This window comes from Equus przewalskii, chromosome 2 (genome assembly GCF_037783145.1).
Source record: "Equus przewalskii isolate Varuska chromosome 2, EquPr2, whole genome shotgun sequence".
NCBI classification, from domain to species: Eukaryota; Metazoa; Chordata; class Mammalia; order Perissodactyla; family Equidae; genus Equus; species Equus przewalskii.
In genome coordinates this window covers 57,750,162-57,773,669 of record NC_091832.1, presented here as the reverse complement: position 1 = coordinate 57,773,669, position 23,508 = coordinate 57,750,162, and the positions used below count along the sequence as shown (strand labels likewise).

The window sequence follows — 23,508 nt, the reverse complement described above, 5'->3', positions numbered from 1 at the left end:
AAAATCTAACTCTGGTTTATTTAAGCTGAAAATAAATTTCCACTTTGGAAAACACTTTGATAGGTTCTGATAAAGTTAAACATATATAACCCAGCAGTCCCATTCTTTTTTCTTTAAAAAAAGATTGGCACCTGAGCTAACATCCATTTTGCCAACTTTTTTTTTTTCTTCTTCTTCTTCTTCTTCTCCCTAAACGCCCCCAGTACGTAGTTGTATGTTTTAGTTGTAGGTCCTTCTAGTTGTGCTATGTGGGACACCACCTCAGCATGGCTTGATGAGAGACACTAGATCCATGCCCAGGATCTGAACTGTCAAAACTCTGGGCCGCAGAAGCAGAGCTTGCGAACTTAACCACTCAGCCAAGCGGCCCGCCCCAGCAGTCCCATTCTTAAATATTTACCCAAGGGAAATGAAATTATATGCCCCTACAAAAACCTGTATGTGAAAGTTTCTAGCAGCTATATTCATAGTCATCAAAAACTGCAAACAACCCAAATGTCCATCAGCTTGTGAATGGATAAGCAAATTATGGTACAGCCATACAATGAGGTACCTCTTAGCAATAAAAAGGATTGAATACATTCAGCAGCACAGATTAATCTCAAAAGCATTATGCTAGTAGTGTAAGAGATTTCCAATTGCTCTACATCCTTGCCAGCACTGGCAGTCTTTAATTTTGACCCTTTTAGTAAGAGTGTGGTGGTATCTTGTTGTGGTTTTAATTTGTATTTCTCTAAGACTAATGTTTAGCACCTTTTCATTTGCCATCCAAATGCCTTCTTCAAGGAGTGCCTCTTCAAATATTTAACCCATTTTTATTGTGTTGTTTGTGCTCTTATTAAGTTGTAAGAATTCTTTTTTATTTTCTGTATTCAAGTTCTTTATCAGATGTATATTTTGCAAATATTTTTTCCCATTTTCTCTCTCTCTCTTTTTTTTTGCTGAAGAAGATTTGCCCTGAGCTAATATCCATGCTATTCTTCCTCTGTTTTTTAGTATGTGGGCTGCCAGCACAGCATGGCCACTAACAGAGCAGTGTGGGTCCGCACCTGAGAACACATTGCCATTGCCATGTCAGTAGTTTTAAGTTATGTTCACTTTACATTGGGACAAGTATGATATTAAAATGAAAATTATGAACTATTATCACTACTGAACACATTTCCTTGAAAATTAACAAGTATACCAGCAAATGCTATATTAATACTAAAATAGTTATCCATTATGATCTTCTCTTAGTTTTATTTTTATACCTTAAGACTTTCGTCATAAGGAAAATAGCACTACAAATTTTGACAATAGTAGGAAAAGTATAGTTACATAATTCTGATGTCAGCGTAAGTGTCTGATAACAATACAGAAAAGACACTCTTGCCCTCATTACTAACATTAAATAGATGTTAGTTTCCCTCTTTTTTTTGGATCAAATCCTCTTCCCCTCCCCTGCTTTTTTTTTTTTTTTAGCTGAGGAATATTAGCCTTTAGCTAACATCTGTTACCAATCTTTTTTGCTTGAGGAAGATTAGCCCTGAGCTAACATCTGTGCCAGTCTTCCTCTCTTTTATATGTGGGTCGTCACCACAGCATGGCTGATGAGTGGCGTAGGTCTGCGCCCAGGATCCAAACCCCACAAACTTGGGCCGCTGAAGCAAAGCACACCAAACTAAACCACTAGGCCACTGGGCTGGCCCCTCTCCCCTACTTTTTAAAGATGTAAGTTATGTCTAAAGCTAAGTTCACCAGCATTCACTTTTCCTCCCTCTTCAGAAGTTACTGTTTTCCTCAAGTTGATGCGTATCATACCCGTGTATGCTTTTATTAGTTTAGTATATATGTTAAGGTATATATATATTCAGCATTATTAGGTATTGCCAAATTTTTCTGCAGAGTAGTTGTACCAATTTATACTCCATTTATTGGCCTGGCCCAGTGGCGCAGCAGTTAAGTGCACACGTTCCACTTCTCGGCGGCCCAGGGTTCTCTGGTTTGGATCCCAGGTCCAGACATGGCACCGCTTGGCACACTGTGCTGTGGTAGGCGTCCCACATATAAAGTAGAGGAAGATGGGCATGGATGTGAGCTCAGGGCCAGTCTTCCTCAGCAAAAAGAGGAGGACTGGCGGTAGTTAGCTCAGGGCTAATCTTCCTCGGAAAAAAAAATATATGTATACTCCATTTTTACTGCATTCTCTCCAATACTTAATATCATCAGTCTTGTTTAATTTTAGTCAATCTAAGGTTTGCTCATTATTGTCTTATTTTGCATTTCCCTGATTCTAGTGATAGTGAGCTTCTTTTTGTATCTTCATTTATTGACCATTCTTCTTTTTTTTTAATCTTTTTGTTGTTATCGATTTGTATGAGTTTTTTATCCTGAATAGGTTATGAATGCTTTTCTCTTATAATTTGTTCTTTTTGTCTCTTAAATTCTCCACTGCCCCAGGGTGATAAGATATTATCCTTTTTTTGTTTTACTTTTCACTAAAAGTTTTAAAGTTTTTATCTTCATATCTTAAGCATTTAAGTCATCTGGAATTAATTTTTGTGTGTAGTGCAAAGTAATTTTTTCCAAATAGGTTGCAAACTCTCCCAGCACTATGTATGGTAATGCTACTTTTATTGTACGTCAAGATCCTAGATATGTGTGTGCCTTCTTTCTGGACTGTTTATTCTTATTCCTTTGGTTCATTCACCATCCCAGTGCGACATCCAATTGTTACTTACATTATAGTAAGTTGTAATATTGGAAAGTTTAAATCCTCTCTAACTATCATTCTTTAATATTTTCTTAGCTAGTCTTAGCCCTTGACTCTTCCAAAGGATTAACTTCTATAAAAAAAAAAAAAGATTAGTGAGAATTGCTATTTTTTGTAACAGTTTATTTTCCTTTCCAGTTAACATTATCTTTAAGTAGAGTTTTATGATTTTTTTGGTATAGACTTTACACTTCTTTTTTATTTATTTTTTATTTTTTATTTATTTATTTTTTTTTGAGGAAGATCAGCCCTGAGCTAACTGCTGCCAATCCTCCTCTTTTTGCTGAGGAAAACTGGCCCTGAGCTAACATCCATGCCCATCTTCCTCTACTTAATATATGGGATGCCTAATGGAGCATGGCTTGTCATGCGGTGCCATGTCCGCACCCAGGATCCAAACCAGCAAACCCTGGGCTGCCGAAGCAGAATGTGTGCACTTAACTGCTGCGCCACCGGGCTGGCCCCTCTTTTTTTATTTTTATTCTATGATACTTTTAATTTTTTGCTGTATAAATGATATTCTAATTTTTAATTCTTATTATTTTTGCTAGTTGTTCCTTGCTGACATTTAAGAACTCAGTTAATTTTTGTACATTGATTTTTGTATCCAGCAACCTTGATGCATACAACTCTTATTAGTTGTAATAGTTTGTCTTCAGAATGCTTTCTAATCATATCTCTATGAACAATGACAGTTTTATTTCTCCATTTCTAATCATTTTATCTTATTTTTCTTGTCTTATTGCATTATATAGCATTTCCAGTGTAGTGTTGAATTTAAGCAGTCATAGTGGGTATCCTTGTTTTGTTCTTGACTTTAAGGTAAGTGTTTTTCATGCTTCATCATTAACTGTGATGTCGGATCTGGTTAGGAACTCTTTATCAGATTAAAGATTAAAGAAATACCCTTCCATTTATAGTTTGCTAAGAGTGTTTGCCTTGAATCGTTGTTCATTGTTTTCAAATACATTTTCTGAATCTGTTGAGATTTGTTTTCCCCTATATTAATTTATGTGTGAATTATACTAATATGTTTTCTAATGTTGTACCAGCAAGCAAAACCATTACACAAAAATCAATTTGCTTAGGGGCTGGCCTCGTGGCGAGTGGTTAAGTTCACGCACTCCACTGCAGGCGGCCCAGTGTTTCGTTGGTTCGAATCCTGGGCGCAGACATGGCACTGCTCATCAAACCACGCTGAGGCAGCGTCCCACATGCCACAACTAGAAGGACCCACAATGAAGAGTATACAACTATGTACCAGGGGGCTTTGGGGAGAAAAAGGAAAAAAAATAAAATTTAAATTAAAAAAAAATCAATTTGCTTAAAGCATTTTTTTTAATGTTGTATTTGAATCAGAAACAGCAAAAGTCACTTCTTTATTCCTCTGCCAGGGAGAAAAGCAAACTGAATCTTTTTTCTTTTTGTTCATAGATCTCCACAGAGGATATATGAGTTGGTTAAATAGAGAAGGGAGAAAAAGAGGAAAAGCCTGGTGATGTCATTTACATCTTATTTCATTAACACTGTTGCCTATAAAAAACAACTCCTTCACAGTGGTATGCAACTCTCCCAAACAAGATTAAAGAACTTTTAGACATCAAACTAAAGGTTATAGGTTACATTACAGATATTTAAAGGCAGTTTCAGCTGTAAAACTACTTTATTGTGAGAGAATCCTATCACCTTTTTTTTGAATGGAATGGAAAACCCAACAAAAGAAAATTGCTATTTATGATGGATTACAGGCCAGTTTCATAATTTAATCTGCTAGGGACCTATTCAATCTACATTCTTATCAACTCAAAGTGGCTTTTAGAGCACATCATCTCTGCAATTTTTTTTTTTTTTGGTCTCTGACAATTCCTTTCTGTAGCATGGCATGCAACGGTGGTTAAGTGTACTCTCTCTGGATCTCAATGTCCTGGGTTCAAGTTCTGCCACAGCCCTTACAGCTTTGAACTATGTGCAAGCTTCGTAATCTCTGTGCCTCATTTTCTTCATTTGTAAGATGGGAATATAATTCCTACCTGATGGTGTTCTTGGGAAAATTAAAGGAGTTAAATGTAAAATTCTTGTAATGTGCCTGATGCCTAATAAACACCGTATCATAATAGCTATGTATATTATAATTATTTTAAACAAGACTAGGTGAAAGGAGACCATATATGATGTTGTAGTCCATGGTTCTTTCTGGAAAAGATAGACTTATTCCCCAAAGCCAATTCACTAAAATTCAATGTGCCTAGTGACCAAATTACCGAGTTTACCAAATGTACTAATTTGCCTAATTCTTGTGGTATTTTTTCTTTATGAAGTTTACAGTAATTCATGTTGGTTTTGAAGATTTCTGAGAGGTTAAGTTGGCTGGTTGTCATTTTGTCTTCATAGCAACTTTTTAAAATATTGGATTTGCTGAAACCTGAGGTTATAATGTGAGTCTTCTTAGTAATAGACGTAATATTCAGAAACACATATTTCAAAATCAGTTACCAGAAATTCCCAAGAGCTGTGTACCATGCTGAAAGGAGTGCTAGAAGAATATTATTCACTTGCTCATGAGGTTGGTAAGGAAGAGTGTCTCTGAAAGGAGCTTGGGCCAGTACTTTGAGAGTGTTGAAAGTCGGATTTGTATGCTCCCCTATATAGGATAGATATTCAAGCTGAGACATCATCATAAAACTTGATCTTAGGGTGGTGATATTTCTTGACAACCTGCCCCAACCTGTTCTGCATAGAATTCCCACAGATGGAGCCCCACCAAAGATGGACTTACCATCCAGAATTTTAAAACAACAGTAATGAAATTGACCATGAGTTAGAATCGGCAGACATAGCAAGACTCTCAGGCACTTCAGACAGTTGTACAATCTGATGGAGATTCTAAAATTAATATGTTAAAGTGACTAAAGACATATATGAAGATATCAAACCTATGAAAAAAACGAGATGATATTTTTCTAAAAAAAGAAAACTAGAAATAAAAAACAGCCATTGAAAAGAAAATTTCAGTACTTGAAATATGCTATCTAAATGTGCTATCTAAAGAAAGAATTAGCAAACTAAGAGCTGAGGAAAGTATCTAGAATGCAGTATATAGAGCAAAAAATTAAAATATGAAAGGATAACATAGTCAGGGAGATGGAGAGTAAAATGAAACATGACAAATACATTTAATAGACATTCCACTAGGAGAAACTAGAAGGAGGGAGAGAGAGAATATTCAAAATGATAATGGCTGACAGTTTTTTGAACAGTTGTGAAAGATGAGTCCTTATATGTTAGAAGCATAAACCAAAAAAACCGAAAAGTCGTATCTATGTACATCTCAATGAAAGATCAGAACCCAATGGCAAAGAGAAGCTTTTAATAACAACCTATAATGGAACACCAGTTAGACTGGCAGCAGATTTCTCATCAGCAATAATAGATGCCAGAAGACACTTGGATTAATATCTTTAGTGTTCTGAGGCAGTTTGCTGCCATATAATTCCACCACCATCACTGTTGAGGAGTAAAGTCAAAATTAAGAAACTTACAGACCAATCGTGACTAAGAGTTTACCTTTTGAACACCGTCTCTGAAGGTGGTGTACTAAAGAATGTATTTCAGGAAGAAAGGAATTGAACCCAAAAGGAAGAAATGGACTACAAGGATTGATGAGCAAAGAAGTTGGTTAAAATGTTGGTAAATCATTATTAACTGTGAAAATAGTGTAAAATAGTTCACTGACTCTGCATTACTATTGTTAAGACACATCTTTCTTTTATTTACATAGCACTGAGAAAAAAACATTGAGCGTTAAACTATGGTACAGTAGTTTAGTGATGGAACTGATCAGTACACTAATCTGTCCCACTAACTTCTCTTTCCTTTGAAATTTCTTTCATCTAGTCCGAGGAATGTGGCAATTGCGTTTGTGTGCATTGCTTTGAATGTGATATGGAATCCTATTGTACATAACTTGATTACAAAACATAAACACATGAGACAATGATTCACCAAAGGAAAAAGTGGTGTAGCTATATTATTTTGAAATAAATCTAGAAATAGATTTTAAGACAGAGAACATTACATAATGATTAGAAAAACTGTTCATTAGTAAAGATCCTGACCCTCGTGTCCCTAGCCATGTAGCCTCAAAATGTATGAAGCAAAATTTGACAGAATGACAAGAGAAATTGGCAACTTCTTCTCTCCTAAGTCTTAAGTAGGTAAGGATATAGGAGATTTAAATAACTCAACATACTCTGTATGCAACAATTAGGTGATATATTTTCAATTTTCGTGGACACTAGATCATTTTTTAAAAATCAACTGTTTACAGTATACGTGGTCACAAAGCAAGTTTCAGTAAATATCCAAAAATTAATGTCAAAATTCTATTCTCTGACCACAATAAAATTAAGAAATCAATAACCAAAAGGTGATCATTACCACCTGTATATTTGGCAGTTGAACCAAACACACGCGCACACACACCACACAACACACTCATACTTCTGAGTAGTTTGTGTCGCAAAGAAGAAATCACAGTGAAAATTACGTAGTATTTAGAAATGGATAAGTTGAAAACACAATATAAACTTGTAAAATGCATTGAGAGCATCATTTAGAGGACTCTTTGTAGCCTGAATGCCTCTTTTAATCAGCTACACATCCAACTGCAGAAATTTTAAAAATCATAACAGATAAAGCTTAAAATAGAACAATAGAACTGAGAACAGAAATTAAATAGAAATTGGAAAGCAAAGATATATTTATGTTACTAATAATTGAATAGTTGGTTATGAACTAAAGGAATAAAATATTTTAAACTGTAAAGGGAAAAAAATTAAATTAATAGAAAAGAAAGCAGTGCATTGCTTCTCAGAGAAATGTTATTGTATAGTAAAAATGGCACATTCCCTAAATAAATATATATATTAAATGTAGTCTCCATTTACATCCTTGGAAAAATGTTTTTTTAAGAATTGAAGTCTAGTCGCTCTAAATTATTTGAAAGCATTACAAAGTATAAACTTTACACCATTGGGGGTGAAAATAAAAAACATAACCAAAAAAGACCAGTGGACAAAATCCACTGTGGATAAGAGATCAATGTAGGACTATTTGCGCAAACGGTATTTTCAGAGATCAGATATGTTTGTCACCATAATAGCTATACTGCAGAAGTGTGTCAGTATCAAAAGGAAAGCAGCAAAGAAAAGTAAAATATGGGTAGTTGTTAAACCTAAGTAATGGGAGTTTATTATGGTAATTTTGCTTTTATGTTTGAAATTTTCCATAATAAAATTTTTTTAATGAAAGTAGCAGAATGGGAAAGATATGTACTAATTATAACTGATAAAATTTTTATCCAAAAAATATAAAGAATGCTTATATATGTTAAACATGTAACTTCTGAAACCAGATTCCATTCATTCAGTGGAAAAAAGAGATCAGCAGGCACACGAGAAAATATAGATGGTAAATCATCACACAGAAAAAGCCTGCAGCTTTGTTAAGTAGAAATAAGATTAACATGAAAGCATTACTATGTGCTTGTTAAGCTAGGAAAAAAATTTTTAAACCTGTTGGCTAGAACATTCACTTCTGTACTTGCTAGTGAGTCTAACTTCCTGGAAGGCAAACGCCATAGCAATAGACAATATTTGTAAAATTGTTCATTCGCTTTACCTAGTCTTGTGAGACACAAATGTCTAAGACGTTAGTGAATGCTACTGTAGAATAGAATTTCTTCCCTAAAATGCTGTAAACGATTGCCCCCAAATTTAGGTGGCCTCTTCAGCCCCTCAATGATTTTATAACTATAGCAAATGAACAGTGAGCGCATGCCATGTGTCAGGGGCTGTATCCATTCATTTAGTCCTCACAGCTTTGGAGGCTAGCTTCTATTACCACATCTTACAGATAAGGAAACTGAGTTTTTGTGAAGTTAAGTAACTTTTCCCAAATCACACATTAATAATGAGCATAACCAGAATTTGAGGCCAGGCAGTCTTACTTCAAACCCCTTGCTTTAAATCATTTCTCCAAACTGAGTTTCAAAATTAAAGCTATTTATCAAGTAGTTGACTTTCCTGTTTAGGACCATTTGGTTGCTGCCAGATAGCTACTACTAATATTACTGCTGCATTTTGGTATAGATTCTAGATTGTTTTGATCATAATGCTGATGGGAATAAGCGGTGAAACAGATCTGATACATTACTGACGACACTGTAAATAGGTACAACCTTTTTTGGAAAGCATTTTGGCAGCATATTTCAAGAGCTATAAAATGCTCGTATTTTTTGACCTATTTAATACCATTCTGGGAATCCTCTAAAGAAATAGTCCAATGTGGAAAAAGCCTTAAGCACTGCAGTGATCAACATAGCCATGTTTGTAATAGAGCCCCTGGAAGCAGCCCTTCACCAGTAAGGGAATGATTAAACGAGCGATGGTGTGTTTACTTAGGCAGCCAATAAAATGAAGTATAATGCAACATAGACAAAGAAAACATAGTCATGTGTTTTAAAAGCAGCATACAGAGTGGTATGTGCGCTAAAATTACAGCTTTTACAAATTATGCAAAAAGAATAGAAAAATGATTGTGGGTCATATTTTCTTTCTGCTATTTTTTGAATGTTTTGTAATATAGATTTATTTCTAATTTTAAAATTAAAATCACATTATTATTTAGTGTTTTCATACCCCTCACTAGATTATAATCTGCTTGCCGATTGCAGGCAGCATGTTAGAAACATCCAAAGAGCGACCCTGGGGACAGGCAAACTTCAGGAACCTTGCAGGTGCCTCATTCGCTAGTTGTGTGAACCTCAACCGGTCACTCCGTGCCTCAACAGACAATTAACTCACAAAGTGAGTGGTGCAATTTGGGAAGCCTGAGCGGGATCTTTGGAGACAGGGGACCTTGCTATGTGTCTGGCTTTTCTCAGACAAGCCTCTCAAACTGTATGAAGCTCAATTTCCTCATCCATAAACATGGAGCTAGTGAGATCAAGGTCTGCCACTCTTACATGATGCTCTGAAACCATTTCTTCCATTCAGTTATGGCCCTTATAAAGCGTCCCTCACCTTTATCCTTGGATGACAGGAGCAAATGTAAATTCTTTCAGCTAACTTCTTTGGCCTGAAATCTTTTGAGTAGCAGCTTTTACACGTCCATCTTCTGTCTTCTGGTGTAACTTGTTATCCATAGTTTAGTGTTAAAGACAAAGGTAAAGATTTTGTCATTCAGTGTGGCTGGCTAGATTTTCAGTTTTGTTTTAATCATATGTTTTTTCTAATTATAAAAATCTAGTAAATGCTCATTGTCATACATTTGAAAAATATAGAAAGCTGAAAGAAGTAAATTACATCATAATCTTTCCACCCAGAAATAGCCATTATGTACATTTCTCTTTTTTTAAGTTTTTTTTCTGAATATCTGATTTGTTTTAAAGGAGAAATATAGGAAATCTCTTATTAGAACATTTGTTTGGGGTAAGTTTAACATGATGCTTTCTGTTCGTTTGAGATAGTTTATCTTTAACAAATAATTCTTAGATGGGGACCAAGCTAGCAATAGGGAGCCAGATGGAGGACGGGGTAGGGATATCTCTGCCTTAATTGGTAGGAAGATTTCTTCTGTATTTCTGATACCTATCAAAGAATGAACTTATGTAAAGTATAATTACCCAAATCATGCTTCCTGGACTTTTGTAGGACAATTACAATTTTAATAATTTGTACTGTTTTCATCATAAGTAACCTTGTATACATTCAGACCGTGAGTTATTTTGTTTGTTTGTTTGCTGATGAAGATTTGCCCTGAGCTAATATCTGTTGCCAATCTTCCTCTATTTTTTGTATTCAGCTGCTGCCACAGCATGACCGCTTATGAGTGGTGTAGGTCTGCACCTGGGAGCCCACCCCAGTCTGCCAAAGTGGAGTGCGCCAAACAACTAGGCCACCGAGGCTGGCCCAGACCATGAGTCTTGAATTTTGGTTAGGAAAATAGAATCCTCATACATAAATTTGGAATAAAGAAGCAGCTTGCAAAATACCCACAGTTTCTTGGCTCTTGGCCTTATCATTTTTAGAACATGCTGTTTTAAAAAATCATCAGTCCCTGTAATGTCCTCTGGAAAAAAGTAGGAAATTTATTCAGTGACAGAACCTACAGTGCAACAAATACCTGAAAAGACAGCCCGAGCTACCATGGCCGTGTGGAGCCAGGCATTGATGTCGCATTACCCTGAGTTGTGCTGGACCTGTCCTTAAATCAGAAAGAAACAATGTACTTGCTGAGGGATTCAGAACATTGATCCCTCTATTTTCTGGGCTTTGCTGTTCACAGGAAGCTTCTACAAAATGACTTTAAGTGGGAGAAAAGCTCTTTTCTCTCTTCTTTCATTTCTTTTCTTCAAAACAGCAATAGAATTATGAAAGGTGACAGGATACATCCCATATAAATAATTTTCAGTGTAACGTATCTGTCATCCCCACAATACTGAGGACGACATGAGCAATGTTCGAGGTCAGTGTATTGTCTTGCCTCATCACTCTCCTTTTAATGCGCCATTGTGGCTTGTGCCCCTTTGACTTCTGAGGCCCGCTGCTGCAGGCAAGAGATTCTTGATTGGTGGGGAGTACGTGTCCCTCACTCCTGCTTTGTATTGCACATCAGGGAAGTCACTTGTCCTTTTGAGTCATTTCTTCTGACAAGGCTGAGCCATAACCCCTTCCAATGTTTGTTGTTAACCCTTCCCAACCATTTCATCTTTGAGGAAAGTCACTTGACTCGTTTATAGGAAGAGAAAACCTAACCTATAGCACAGTTTGAGGATCCAGCTTAGAATTTAATTGACTTCCACAGCTTTGGGCAGTACTTGGGTATGATGGGATAGTGGAAATTTGCAAGTGTCATGTGAGAGTGGAGCAGACAACTATAGCCCGGAACACTTCTATTTAGAATAACTTTGGACTCTCCAAAACTGTGCTCACCTAATAAATAACTTGGTACCCTACAAAAAATTGGGTATGACATGAAATTTGGAGTATTTTAACTGCTGGGCTAAGTGGTATCCAGAGCTATAAAAGGGAGGAAGTCACGTAGAATGTTAGCTCAATTTATATGCTGCTCTTATCAGAGAAGATGATCAGTTTTACTTAATTCACTGTACTTTTTAGGCTTTTTCTGCAATTGATTATTGATAAAAATGATTTAATTTTTTTTAGTATTGCCTGTCGGGGCACCCAACCTTACCATGCAATGTGCTCAAATTCAAATCAACCACCATTATGTTGGACTGTGGACTGGACATGACTTCCACCCTCAATTTCCTTCCTTTGCCACTTGTTCAAAGGTACGTGCTGATGCATCTGTGACAAAATGAGCTTTTGTTTGCTGAAAAACGGTATTCATTAGCATAAAGATTACTGGTACCTTGTGTGTTGTCCTAAGTTTACTTTATTCCCTTAAAAATGTTCTTCATCAAAATAATTTCCTTTGGCTAGGTTGATGGAAAGTGTTGTATTGATTTATTGATTGACTTCTTTATTATAACTTCTTGTGAGCTTCTGTAAAATGTTCCTGCAACTGCTCAGTGCAAGTGAGGTCATATATATTTCATCTTTCTTGCTAATTCATATGAGAGCTGATAAATGGTCAACTGATGAGCCCAAGAATTCAATTTTAGAATCATTTAACTGCCTTTGCAGGGACTTGACATCATAGAGCCCAACATTTCTCTTTGGTAGGTATCTATGCATTATTTTCATACTAGTCAGCTGTAGATATTATAGACTCATATATGAAGCCAAAGTCCGTGTCTTAAAGCAGTTAGATCACCCCAGGCCTACAATCAGACTGTTTACTGTTATAAAGACCTCGTCTAGGAAATTGGTTTTCCCAGCTTGCTGTTATTTAGAAGCAGCAATTTATAAGAGAGTGGGTGAATTTTAGAAGCAAATATACTCCCAACAGCAAAAAGTGATAACCATGTGCAAGAGGGGAGACAGAAAAGCTATTTAAAGTAGATTTAAGAGCTTGAAAGTGTAGCAAGCTAGGTAAACCAACTAATGTATTTCTTTCACTGCTGAAAACATCACTGTGTGCGATGGTTTTTCATAATGATAACCCTGTGAACCATCTAGAAAAAGTATAATTAAAAATCAACCATTGAGGAGCCGGCCCCACGGCCAAGTGGTTAAGTTCGTGTGCTCCACTTCAGCGACCCGGGATTTGCCAGTTCAGATCCTGGACATGGACCTAGCACCACTCATCAAGCCATGCTGAGGCAGCGTCCCACATAGCACAACCAGAAGGACCTACAACTAGAATATAGAACTATGTACTGGGGGACTTTGGGGAGAAGTAGAAGAAAAAAGATTGGTAACAGATGTTAGCTCAGGTGCCAATCTTTAAAAAAAAAAATCAACCATTGATTTTTTTCTGAGATAAAGGATACAATAAGGTGATAGGGATAAAGTCAGAGATAATTGCAGCTTATAATTTATGCAAAGCTAATAAAATTCAGTTGTAATCACACCCAGCACCTAGAAATAGATTTACCATCCATATATATATATATTTACAAGTAACTGTAGGCATTGTATGTGTTTCTCTACAAAAATGACTGACAGGGTGTTTCTTATTAGAATAGCCTGATATTATTGTCTGTTTCCCCCCAAAGATTAAAACGTTCATTCTTTGGTGTTTATTAAGAATCTGCACTGCACTGGATCCAGGGATACAGACATGAACAAGAAAGCTTCCCCTTCCTCGTGGAGCTTACAGTCTGTTAGGGGAGAGAGAATTACACAGTTGAAGATTTCGTTATACTTGTGTTGAGAAAACAGCTGTATACTTGTGGTAATTGCTAAAAAAAATAAAATACAAGATACTATGAGGGTTTCTAAAAGATGGCCTACTTGGCTCTGCGAGGTCATGAATTATCTAGGTGTTCGAACCTGACTTGGGCAGACAGTCCTGGCTACGTTTTCCCTTTCCTGCTCATTCTTGTCTTTACCTGATTCTCTATTCTCACAGCCCTGGCTCAGCGTTGAAATCCACTTCCACTCTCTCTTGCCTTTGTCATTGTTTTCTCTCAGAGGGAGGTTATAGTAGTGGGATGATATATACTAGTGGGCCCATATAGTTCGTTACAAAGTGTCGTCTTTTGCTCAGGCCAGAAACCTTGAAGATAGACTCTGTTGAAATAGTATCCCCAGTGCCTCCTGTCCCCTAATCCTGCTTTATTTTTCTTCATAGCACTTATCATTACATTATATATAATATTTCTTTATATATTGTCTGTCTTCGCCACTAAGGGATGTTTTATAAGGGCAGGGATTTTTTTGTTCTCCGTTGTATCCCCAGTGCCTAAGATAGTTCTTAGCGTGTGGTAGCTGCATGTAGCTTGGCGTGTAGTAAATAATTGTCATGTGAATGAATCCCTTTATCTTCTCTGGACTCTAACCTTTCTTACCTTCTCAGAGTCATTGCATTATTAGTTGTAATCTTTCCTCTATCTCAAACCTTTCCATCTTGACTCACTGCTTCCCAAATTATACTCAGTCGCTTCTAACTTAAAAAAAATTTTTTTTACCTTCTCTGAACTCCGCTTTCCCCTTCAGCATTCCTAATTCCCTCCAATCTGTGCTTGCCCACACCACCCACCAGAACACCTCTCACCAAAGTCACAAATGACTTCCATCTCATTAGCTGTTATGCATATTTGTCAGTCCCAACCCTACTTCGATCATCATGCATCCTTCAGCAGCACTTGCCACCATGATCATGCTTTCCTGGTTTTCCTCTTACTTCTCTGACTCTTCGTCTTCTGTTTACTTTGGAGAGTCATCTTCCTCTAATGGCCTTCACATATCAGAATTCTTCAGTATCCAGTACTTGGCCTTCAGAGTCTCCACCAAGGAAATTTAATAAATGCTCAGGGCTTCAATAACCATCCAAACAATAACTTACTAATGTGTATCTTCAGTTAATTTTCTTCTGAGTTCTGGATTCATGTATCCAAAATGCCTACTGAGTTTCTCTCTTTGGATGTGCCTTTGAAGGCACTTCAGAACTCATCGTGCCTCAAGCTGAATTCATGAGTAGACTTGGTGCAGAAGAGGAGCGCAGACCCTCCCAGAACTGGTTTTCCCCCAAGTACCCTATCTTAGTGAATGGCATCCTGTTAGAAAAGCCATAAAATTGGGAGTTAACTTCATCATGCCCCTCTTCCCTGCTTCCCACATTCAGTCTTTTATTAAGCCTTGTCGTTTTTACCTTCTAAATGCCTCTAGAATCCTGTCACTTCAGTGCTGTATTCATCATCATCTTTTACAGGTATTACTGCTAAAGCCTGCTAACCAGTTTCTTCAATTCTGATCTTGCCCCTGTCTGAATCCAGGGTCATTTTTTGTATAACTTTTTATTAAAATCACTTCAGGGGCCGGCCCAGTGGTGTAGTGGTTAAGTTTGCATGCTCTGCTTCGGTGGCCCAGCGTCCACTGGTTTGGATCCCAGGCGCGGACCTAGCACGACTTATCAAGCCATGCTGTGGCAGGCGTCCCACATATAAAGTAGAGGAAGATGGGCACAGATGTTAGCTCAGGGCCAATCTTCCTCAGCAAAACGCAGAGGATTGGCAGCAGGTGTTAGCTAGGGCTGATCTTCCTTAAAAAAGAAAAAGTCACTTCAGATTTACAGAAAAATTGCAAGAATAGTACAAACAACTTCCAGTTACCCTTACCAGTAGTTAACATTTTATCACATTTGCTTTATTATTTTCTCTTTACATGTATGCATATAATTTTTTTCTGACCCGTTTGAAAGATACAGACATCATACTCCTGTACCATCAAAATACTTGAGTGTTTACTTTCTAAGAATGAGGACATTGTCTTACATAACCATAGTACAATAATCAAAATCAGGAAGCTTACATTAATACTATACTTGTATCTAAGGTGCGTGCTTTATTCATATTGCCAAAGTTACACCAATTCATATTTCACTATGATTCCTTTTAAAGCAAAAAAGAAAAATAACGATACTGGTCCAGGATCCATTCCAGATCACACGTTGCATTTAGTTGTCATGTCTTTAGTCTCCTTTAATCTGGAAGAGTTTCTTAGTCTGTCTTTTGTGACCTTGTCATTTTTGGAGTACAGGCTAATTATTTTATATAACATCTTTCAATTTGGGTTTGTTGGATGTTTCCTCATGATTAGGTTGGGGGTTTTTTGGTAGGAATACCGCACAAATGATTGTATGTATTATCAGAAGCCACAGGATGTCAATTTTCTCCAAAATCATCTTTTAGAAGTACAAGTCTTGTCTCTTATCTGTTTAAAACCTTTCAGTGGTTTTTCATTGCTCTTAGGATAAATACCAAGTTCATCTTGGTGTATTAGACATTATGCCTACCCTTCTAGTATCTTGCTCTTTGTTTCCTTTCAATTTCGAAGAAATCTTATCTCCTGCTTGGGAGCAGTCACACGAATTATTTCTTCAGCCACGAAGGCTCTTCTCCCCCTCCCACATCCTACTTTCCTTAGCCTGCTTTGCAGGAGCTTCTCTCTCAGATCATGTATCACTCCAGTTTCTATATAGGAAGCAAATAGAGATGACATTCTAGTTGGATGAGGGGGAGAGAGTATATGGAACTCTTACTGAAATTTCGTTTGAATAAACTTTTATGTAAGATGTCTATGCCAGAGACTGGTGAGAAGGACTGGAAGAAAGTACTGGGCCTTGTCACTGTCTTCTTTCTTTATTCCCTCTAAACCCTGCCCCTTGAGCTTTCCCTTGACTCTACTGCTGTCCAGGTCTCCACTCAATCATCATAGACCGGAGAAGTCTTTTTTTTTTTTTCGCTGAGGAAGATTCACCCTGAGCTAACATCTGTGCCAATCTTCCTCTATTTTGTATGTGGGTCGCCGCCACAGCATAGCCGCTGACAAGTGGTGCAGGTCCACACCTGGGAACCAAACCCAGGCCACCGAAGCAGAGCACACCGAACTTAGGCCACGGCGCCCACCCCCTTGGTACTTTGTACTATACTGCTTCATCATTTTTAACATCTTGTTCTCTGTTTGTGTGCCTGCTTGATGTGTCTGTCTTCCCTACCTCCTTAGGAGGAGAGATGTGTTTTGCTCACAGTCATATCACCAGCACCTGAGTACTTGACACGTAAATAAAATTCATTAATGAATGAGTAAGGATGAGTTCCTCGTTCTCCTACAATACTACACCAAATGATGAGTCTGTTCCCTGTTCCCTCTTTCTGGAAAGACCTCCTCCATCTTTACTCATAACTCCTCTTGCCTGCTTTCCACACCACCGCACAGTGTGTAGTGTCAAAAGTGTCCTTTCTGTGTGTAAACCCATAACACCTTCTGCTTACCTCTGTCATAGGTTTTATTCTATTCTGTTTTAATTGATGTTCATTATCTCCTTATACTAGAATACAAACTAAAATGCAAGGATTATTTTATTTACTGTCATATCCCTATTCTTTGCATACTTTGCTCAAAGTAAGCTTTTACAAATATTAATATTAATATTATTGTTATTATTATTATTATTATTATTATTCTGGTGAGGAGGTAGCATCCATTGCCAGTCTTCCTCTTTTTGCTTGAGGAAGATTGTCCCTGTGCTAACATCTATGCCCATCTTCTTCTGCCTTGTATGTGGGATGCCACCACAGCATGGCTTGATGAGTGGTGCATAGGTCCATGCCCAAGATGTGAACCTGCAAACCCTAGGCCACTGAAGTGGAGTGCACAAATTTAACTGCTACACCACCAGGCCAGCTTCTATAAATATTTTTTGCATGAATGAATGTAGTTATGTCTCTTTCATTATTATTGTTGTTATTAATTTTTTTTGAGGAAGATTAGCCCTGAGGTAACGCCTGCCACAAATCCTCCTCCTTTTGCTGAGGAAGATCAGCCTTGAGCTAACATCTGTGCCCATCTTCCTCTACTTTATATGTGGAATGCCTCCCACAGCATGGCTTGATAAACAGGGCATGGGTCCACACTCGGGATCTGAACCGGGAAACCCCAGGCCACTGAAGCAGAGTGTGCAAACTTGACCACTATAACAGTGGGCCAGCCCCTCATTATTATTTTCTGATTATAAAAGTAATACATTTCAAACTAGGAAACTGGAAAAATTAAAAGTATAAAGAGAAAATGAATATCCTGTTCATTCTACCTTTCACAGTTTTTTCTAGGTGGTAGATTACTTTTAAATGCCTTAGGTTATTTATTTATTTATATATGGGAATATTTTACCTATTTTTTAAAGAAAATAAATACTAAAAAAACAGATCTTGTATACATATGTTTTTTCTTGACTATAACATTTTTAATGGCATCCTTTTTTTCTAAGAAATTATTGTTAAATAGTGGATGTAAAGATATGTTCATCTATAATCATAATTCTAATATCATCACCTCCCATATTTTATTAAAGTAGGTGTCTGTGGAGAGACTTATGTTTCCTTGTTTAAAAAACTTACACAAATTTCATAATCGTTAATAGCAAAGTAGTAAGTCCCTTCCCCTTTGGTAGTTTAAAGTTTACTAACTCTTTGTTGCTTAGTCATTAACTCATTGGAAGTCAGTAACCAATTATTTTCATCTCTATAGTCAGCATTCCTTTGCCATTTGGTTACACGTTTCCGTCGCCCTTCATCTTTGGCACTGTTGTTATAGCATGGTCATGCTGTGCTTTGAGCGTTCAGTCCCATCTACTTAGCTATTTCTCATATCCAAAATAACTATGGGTGTTTCATAGAAGGCTTTGATGTTATAAAAAAATGTTTAGCAGAAGTTAAAACCACAATACCTGAAATTTTTACTTTTTAAAAAAACAATTATTCTCTGATAAAGCAGTACACCATTTCTAATCATTTGTTGAGGACAACTAACTGCATCAGTCATCTGTAATTTGAAGGCTGATTTGTTTAGCCTTTTTACCAGTATTTTGTGAAGGGGAACACACAGATGCATGTCCTTTGATCAGTTCTCTTTGTAAAGGGAAGCGGATATTTACACCCTCATTTAGAGAGTTAGCGTGCATGAAATGAGAACAGAATTCACATTGTCTTGTCATTACACTTTTTTTTAGAATTTTTGATTTTATTTATTTATTTATTTATTTTTTTGCTGAGGAAGATTTCACCCTGAGCTAACATCTGTTGCCAAGTTTCCTCTTTTTTTGTGTGAGGAAGATTAACCCTGAGCTAACATCTAATGCCACTCTTTCTCTATTTTGTACATGGGTCCCCACCAGAGCATGGCTGATAAGTGGTGTAGGTCTGTACCTGGGATCCAAACCTGCGAACCTGGGCCACCAAAGTGGACTGTGCCAAACTTAACCACTATGCCACAGGGCCAGCCCTTAGAATGCTTCGTTTTTTAATCTGATCTGATAGTAAATTTATTTTTCAGGAAGTAAGAAGTCTATAAGTGAAGACATATATGTGACTATGAAATGAGATAGGAATTAAACAGCTAACTATTAATAGCATATTTTTCTGAGAGTTTAGAACAGAAAAATCCCAGAGTTAAAAAAAAAAGTTTATTTGTATAACTTATACCAAGCAAATTTGATTCTCCTTGTAAAGTAAATTTCACTCTCAAGTATGAAATCCAAAATTCTCACTTTTTTATTAGTAAAGGCAGAATGTAAACAGGAGAATCTAGGCAAAGATACGGTATGTGGGACTCTGTTGTACCTATATTCTTACAGCTTTTCTGTAAGTTTGGAATTATGTCAAAATTAAAATTACTTCAAAAATTCTCACTTTTTTTCTAAAATTAGATGCATGTATATTTATTAAGGTTTTTAACCTTTCCTAGAAGATTGACAAATATTCACAAAATAAATTTGTGTTTCTATTTCACTTTTGTACCTGTCACCTAATTACAAAGTCAGAATTTGATAAAATTATTTTGGGAAGAGGATAAGGGACTATACATTAATTTGCTTTCCGATTGGAGTCTTTTAATCGCACCCCCATACTTTGCCCTTAATTTTTACTTCACAGACTAATTTTGTGGTGAAGTGCTAAAATCCTTTTGCTCTCCAACTTGTTCTCCTCATGTGCTTTTTTTCACACATTACCTTGGTCATTAAGTTTTTCTTTTTACCAGTATTTTTTTTCTCCTGAGTTATTTGCATTTTCAGCCTCCAGTATAATTCTTCTGGTCAACTAATAGCACACAGTTAAATCCTAGGATTACCAGAAGTGAAGGATTTCTGAATCTAGACTTTTATATTGTCACATATATGTGAAATTAACCTCACCTTCTAGAAATTATTCACTTAGATATGGTGTCATTTTGTAACACTCAGGAAAACTAGCTTCATTTTCCAGAATTGGAACCTCAAGCCATGGGTGACAAGTGACTAATCCATTTATAAGCAGTGAATCTGGAATACAGACTTGCCTAGAGTTCAGGTATTTTTATTTGCGGGATTCTGGCTGATAGACAGCTCAGTGTTCTCGTCAGAGCACCTGACCCCTCTGAGTCTGTTTTCTCATTCATAATATAGTGCTCGCAGTCACCCTCCCTCGGGCTTGTTGTCAAACAAGCAAGGTGAAGTTGAGGGCAGTAACTGGAAAACTGTAAAATGCCGTAGTGTCTCATCTTTCTTTTTTCCCTTTATTATTCTGCATAGCATTTTTAAAATTTTCCCAATTTAGTGCTAAATTATTTGGCTTTTTAATGTTCCATTGCCACATAGTTCTTAAGCTTGATACAACATGGTTATTTTTCATCTTTTTGATTGGTGTTTTGGATGAGCATTCCTGCCAGTAATTTCCAACTGTTTTTAAACTTATGCAGACAGTACAGTCATCATGAAATAACTGAGGATTATAATCTATTTAGGGTAATTTAATCTTTTGTTTTGCAGTCCCAGGCTGTCTAATCTTCCCGGCTGGTCCCTAAAGGATGGAAATGCTTTCTTGGACAAGGTAATGATTAACTGAAGTGTATCTACACCAGTGGAAAGCCTTCTTGTCATACCGGAGACACCTGTGGGGGACTGGAATTGGCCACCCCAAGATATGTCTCTTTGGCACGAGGATTATTTTGGGCTGGTTACTTTTAAAAACTGCAGACAGAAAAGAAACTCTGAAAAGTAGAATTTACTTACCCTTTGTTAAGAGACATTTACATTGTAAAGGAAATCGTCTGTAAAGGTGTCTCCCTCTCTATAACAGGAAGAAGGGGGGATGAGCTTATCTCTGGAAACTCTCATCAATGTGGAAGGCAAGGACTCAAGTCTGCATAATAACCTGAGTCTTGTTTACTGTACTTGTGTGGTAATCTCCCATAATCAACTCCCCCACCCCCAACATCCTCCTTTGTCTTTACCTGAGTGTGGGATTTAAGGTGGTGGCTTCAGCCATTTTGGCGAGTTGCTCAGGTTGCCTGAGCATCTCCCATGTATACATGTTATAAAGCTTTGTTTAATTTTCTCCTGTTATTCTGTCTCGTGAATTTAATTTGTTCTCCGGCCAGAAGAACCCAGAATGGGTAGAGGAAATGTCTTTCTCTCCTACACAGCCTATAGTAATGTGACTGATGGATTCGTTTTTTTCCCCATGTATTCTCCCTGAAAAATCCCAAGATCAATGTAGGATCTTCAGTACTTGGTGATGATTGTTTTTAGAGCCTTTTAGGGAATCTCAGTGATCAGACACTAGTCCAGTTTTCGCATGTGTAAAAAATCTAAGAACTTCTGCTGCAAATACATTTTATGATCACAAAAGAAACTGTTATTTTTAGAAATTGCAATGAGAGTTTCGAAGGTGATGCTTATTAGTGAATTCCATCCAGCTCTTTTCATTTTGAGGCTGCACTGACTCTATGATGGAAGGAGTAAACTTTTTTTTTTTGCTAACTTTAAAATCATCACATATGTGAGTGTTAAAGTGCTTCTGTCAGGGGTCAGATCAGGAAGGGCTTTGTGGAAAGTTTGGGTCTTATTCTTTGGATGATGAGAGGCCACAGAAGGTTGCAGGAGGGCAATGTCATCTTACCCTCTGATCAGGTCACTTTGGCCGCAGTGTGGAGAATGGACTGAGGAGCTGGATGTTTAACTTCCTGGGCAGTGTGTTCTTGGGGGAGTGGGAGGGAAGCGTGTTCTCAGGTAAATTTGAGTAGAGGACCTTCCAGACTCATCTGTGATTCCAGCCTTTTCTGGTAGCCTAGAATGGACAATCTTATAGGTTGTGAAAAAAGAACACAGTTCTAGGAATCTAGTATTTGAGGTGTTACTGTGACTTTAATCACTGACTAACTAGACCTAAAATAAGTGGCTTCAATTATTTTTTTTTCAAAGCTATTATATTTTTGACCTTAGATTATCTTCACGGTAATTCCTTCCTCACATCAGTATTTAGACAGTTAACTTATAAATGAGAGACCAAAGGTACAAAAAATGTTAAAACTATAATCTAGTCAAATTTTATACTAAAAAAAATCGTAGGTAAAGGAAGGTTAAAAACTGTAAAGCTCACCCATGTCTTTCTTAGTCCGATAAATCATTTTTCCTCTCCCAAGTTTCACAGTTAAAAGACTGAATAAGTTTAAAGATCCTTAAAATGATTCATCTGAATAAGGCATTTCCTTCTTGTAATAGATACTGTTAAATAAAGAGGTGCTCTTTTACGGAATTAATTCCTGTAACTGCACCCCAACCTCAAGTGCAAGCCAAATGCATAATTTGAAACCAGATTTCCCACATAGCTAACTGTAAAATTATGTGACGTTCGGGAACCTGTGCACCTGATTTCAGCCTGACTTTCCTTCTGGCTGTAAATCATTGTTCCCTGAGAAGGGCTCAGAAGCATCCCATTACCGGTGCATTGTGAGCAAAATGACTTGCATGTGTATGTGGGAGCATTTCATTATAAGGGAGTGGTGAATAAAATAGCAACATTGTAAGTGCGCGGAATGGCAAATATGCTTCTCCAGGCGAGGAAGAGGGAAAGCCTCAGAGGAGGCTTTGTCCTGTGAGGTAGACATGCCCTGATAGGTAGCATTTGGGGAACTAAGGCTATATAGCCAGTTTAGGACCAGGCAGAGCTTTGAAATTTCCCGTGATTTGTCTTTAATCATTTTTAACCTCATCCTAAGGAAGTTGGGAGTCTTCTCCCATTAAACATAATTGCTCATTTGCTTTGAGCTGGCAGGTAGATTGTAATTAAGAACTGTTTTCAGTCTCTTCTTGGCTCAGCCTTTCGCTGGTTAACTGTACTGACGTAAGAAGAAGAACCAAAATTTACAGTGGGAGGCAAGAGGGGGGAGTATTCTGTCAGGGTTTTGTGAGACTTGTACAAGTTCAAAAGGAAAATAATATATAGTAACTACTGTATTTTCAGATAAGATTGAGAGTAAAACCATTCAGGCTCTGATATCTAAATATACATAGATATGAATCCACAGACATAGATATTCAATGACTAAGGAAAACATGATGGAACAAAACTCTAACAGTATTTTTCTCTTTCTGGAAAAAGCAAACTATGAACCAAGTTCTGTGTTTTACTGATTTTGTTATAAAGTCATAGCTTTAACTTTGTTAGAGCAAAAAATCCTCCAGAGATTTCAGTTTAAAGTGTCAGTGACGGGGGCCGACCTGGTGGTGCAGCAGTTAAGTTCACACGTTCCACTTCTGCAGCCCGGGGTTCACCGGTTCGGATCCTGTGTGCAGACCTATGCATT

The 23,508-nt window shown here is 37.1% G+C and overlaps 1 protein-coding gene across 6 annotated transcripts in view; it reads left to right on the top strand.

Moving 5' to 3' along the window:
- The window catches only part of INTS9 (integrator complex subunit 9), a 104,244-nt gene that overhangs the window by 18,833 nt on the left and 61,903 nt on the right, over positions 1 to 23,508 (top strand). For 3 of the 6 annotated variants that reach the window (XM_008544014.2, XM_008544012.2, XM_008544013.2), the window contains exons 2-3: positions 11,983 to 12,110; positions 20,690 to 20,750. In XM_008544014.2, the coding sequence (XP_008542236.2) occupies positions 11,983 to 12,110; positions 20,690 to 20,750 (189 nt within the window). The remainder of the gene's footprint in view (positions 1 to 11,982; positions 12,111 to 20,689; positions 20,751 to 23,508) is intronic. The other 3 variants (XM_070611377.1, XM_070611380.1, XM_070611378.1) reach the window with 1 other exon arrangement.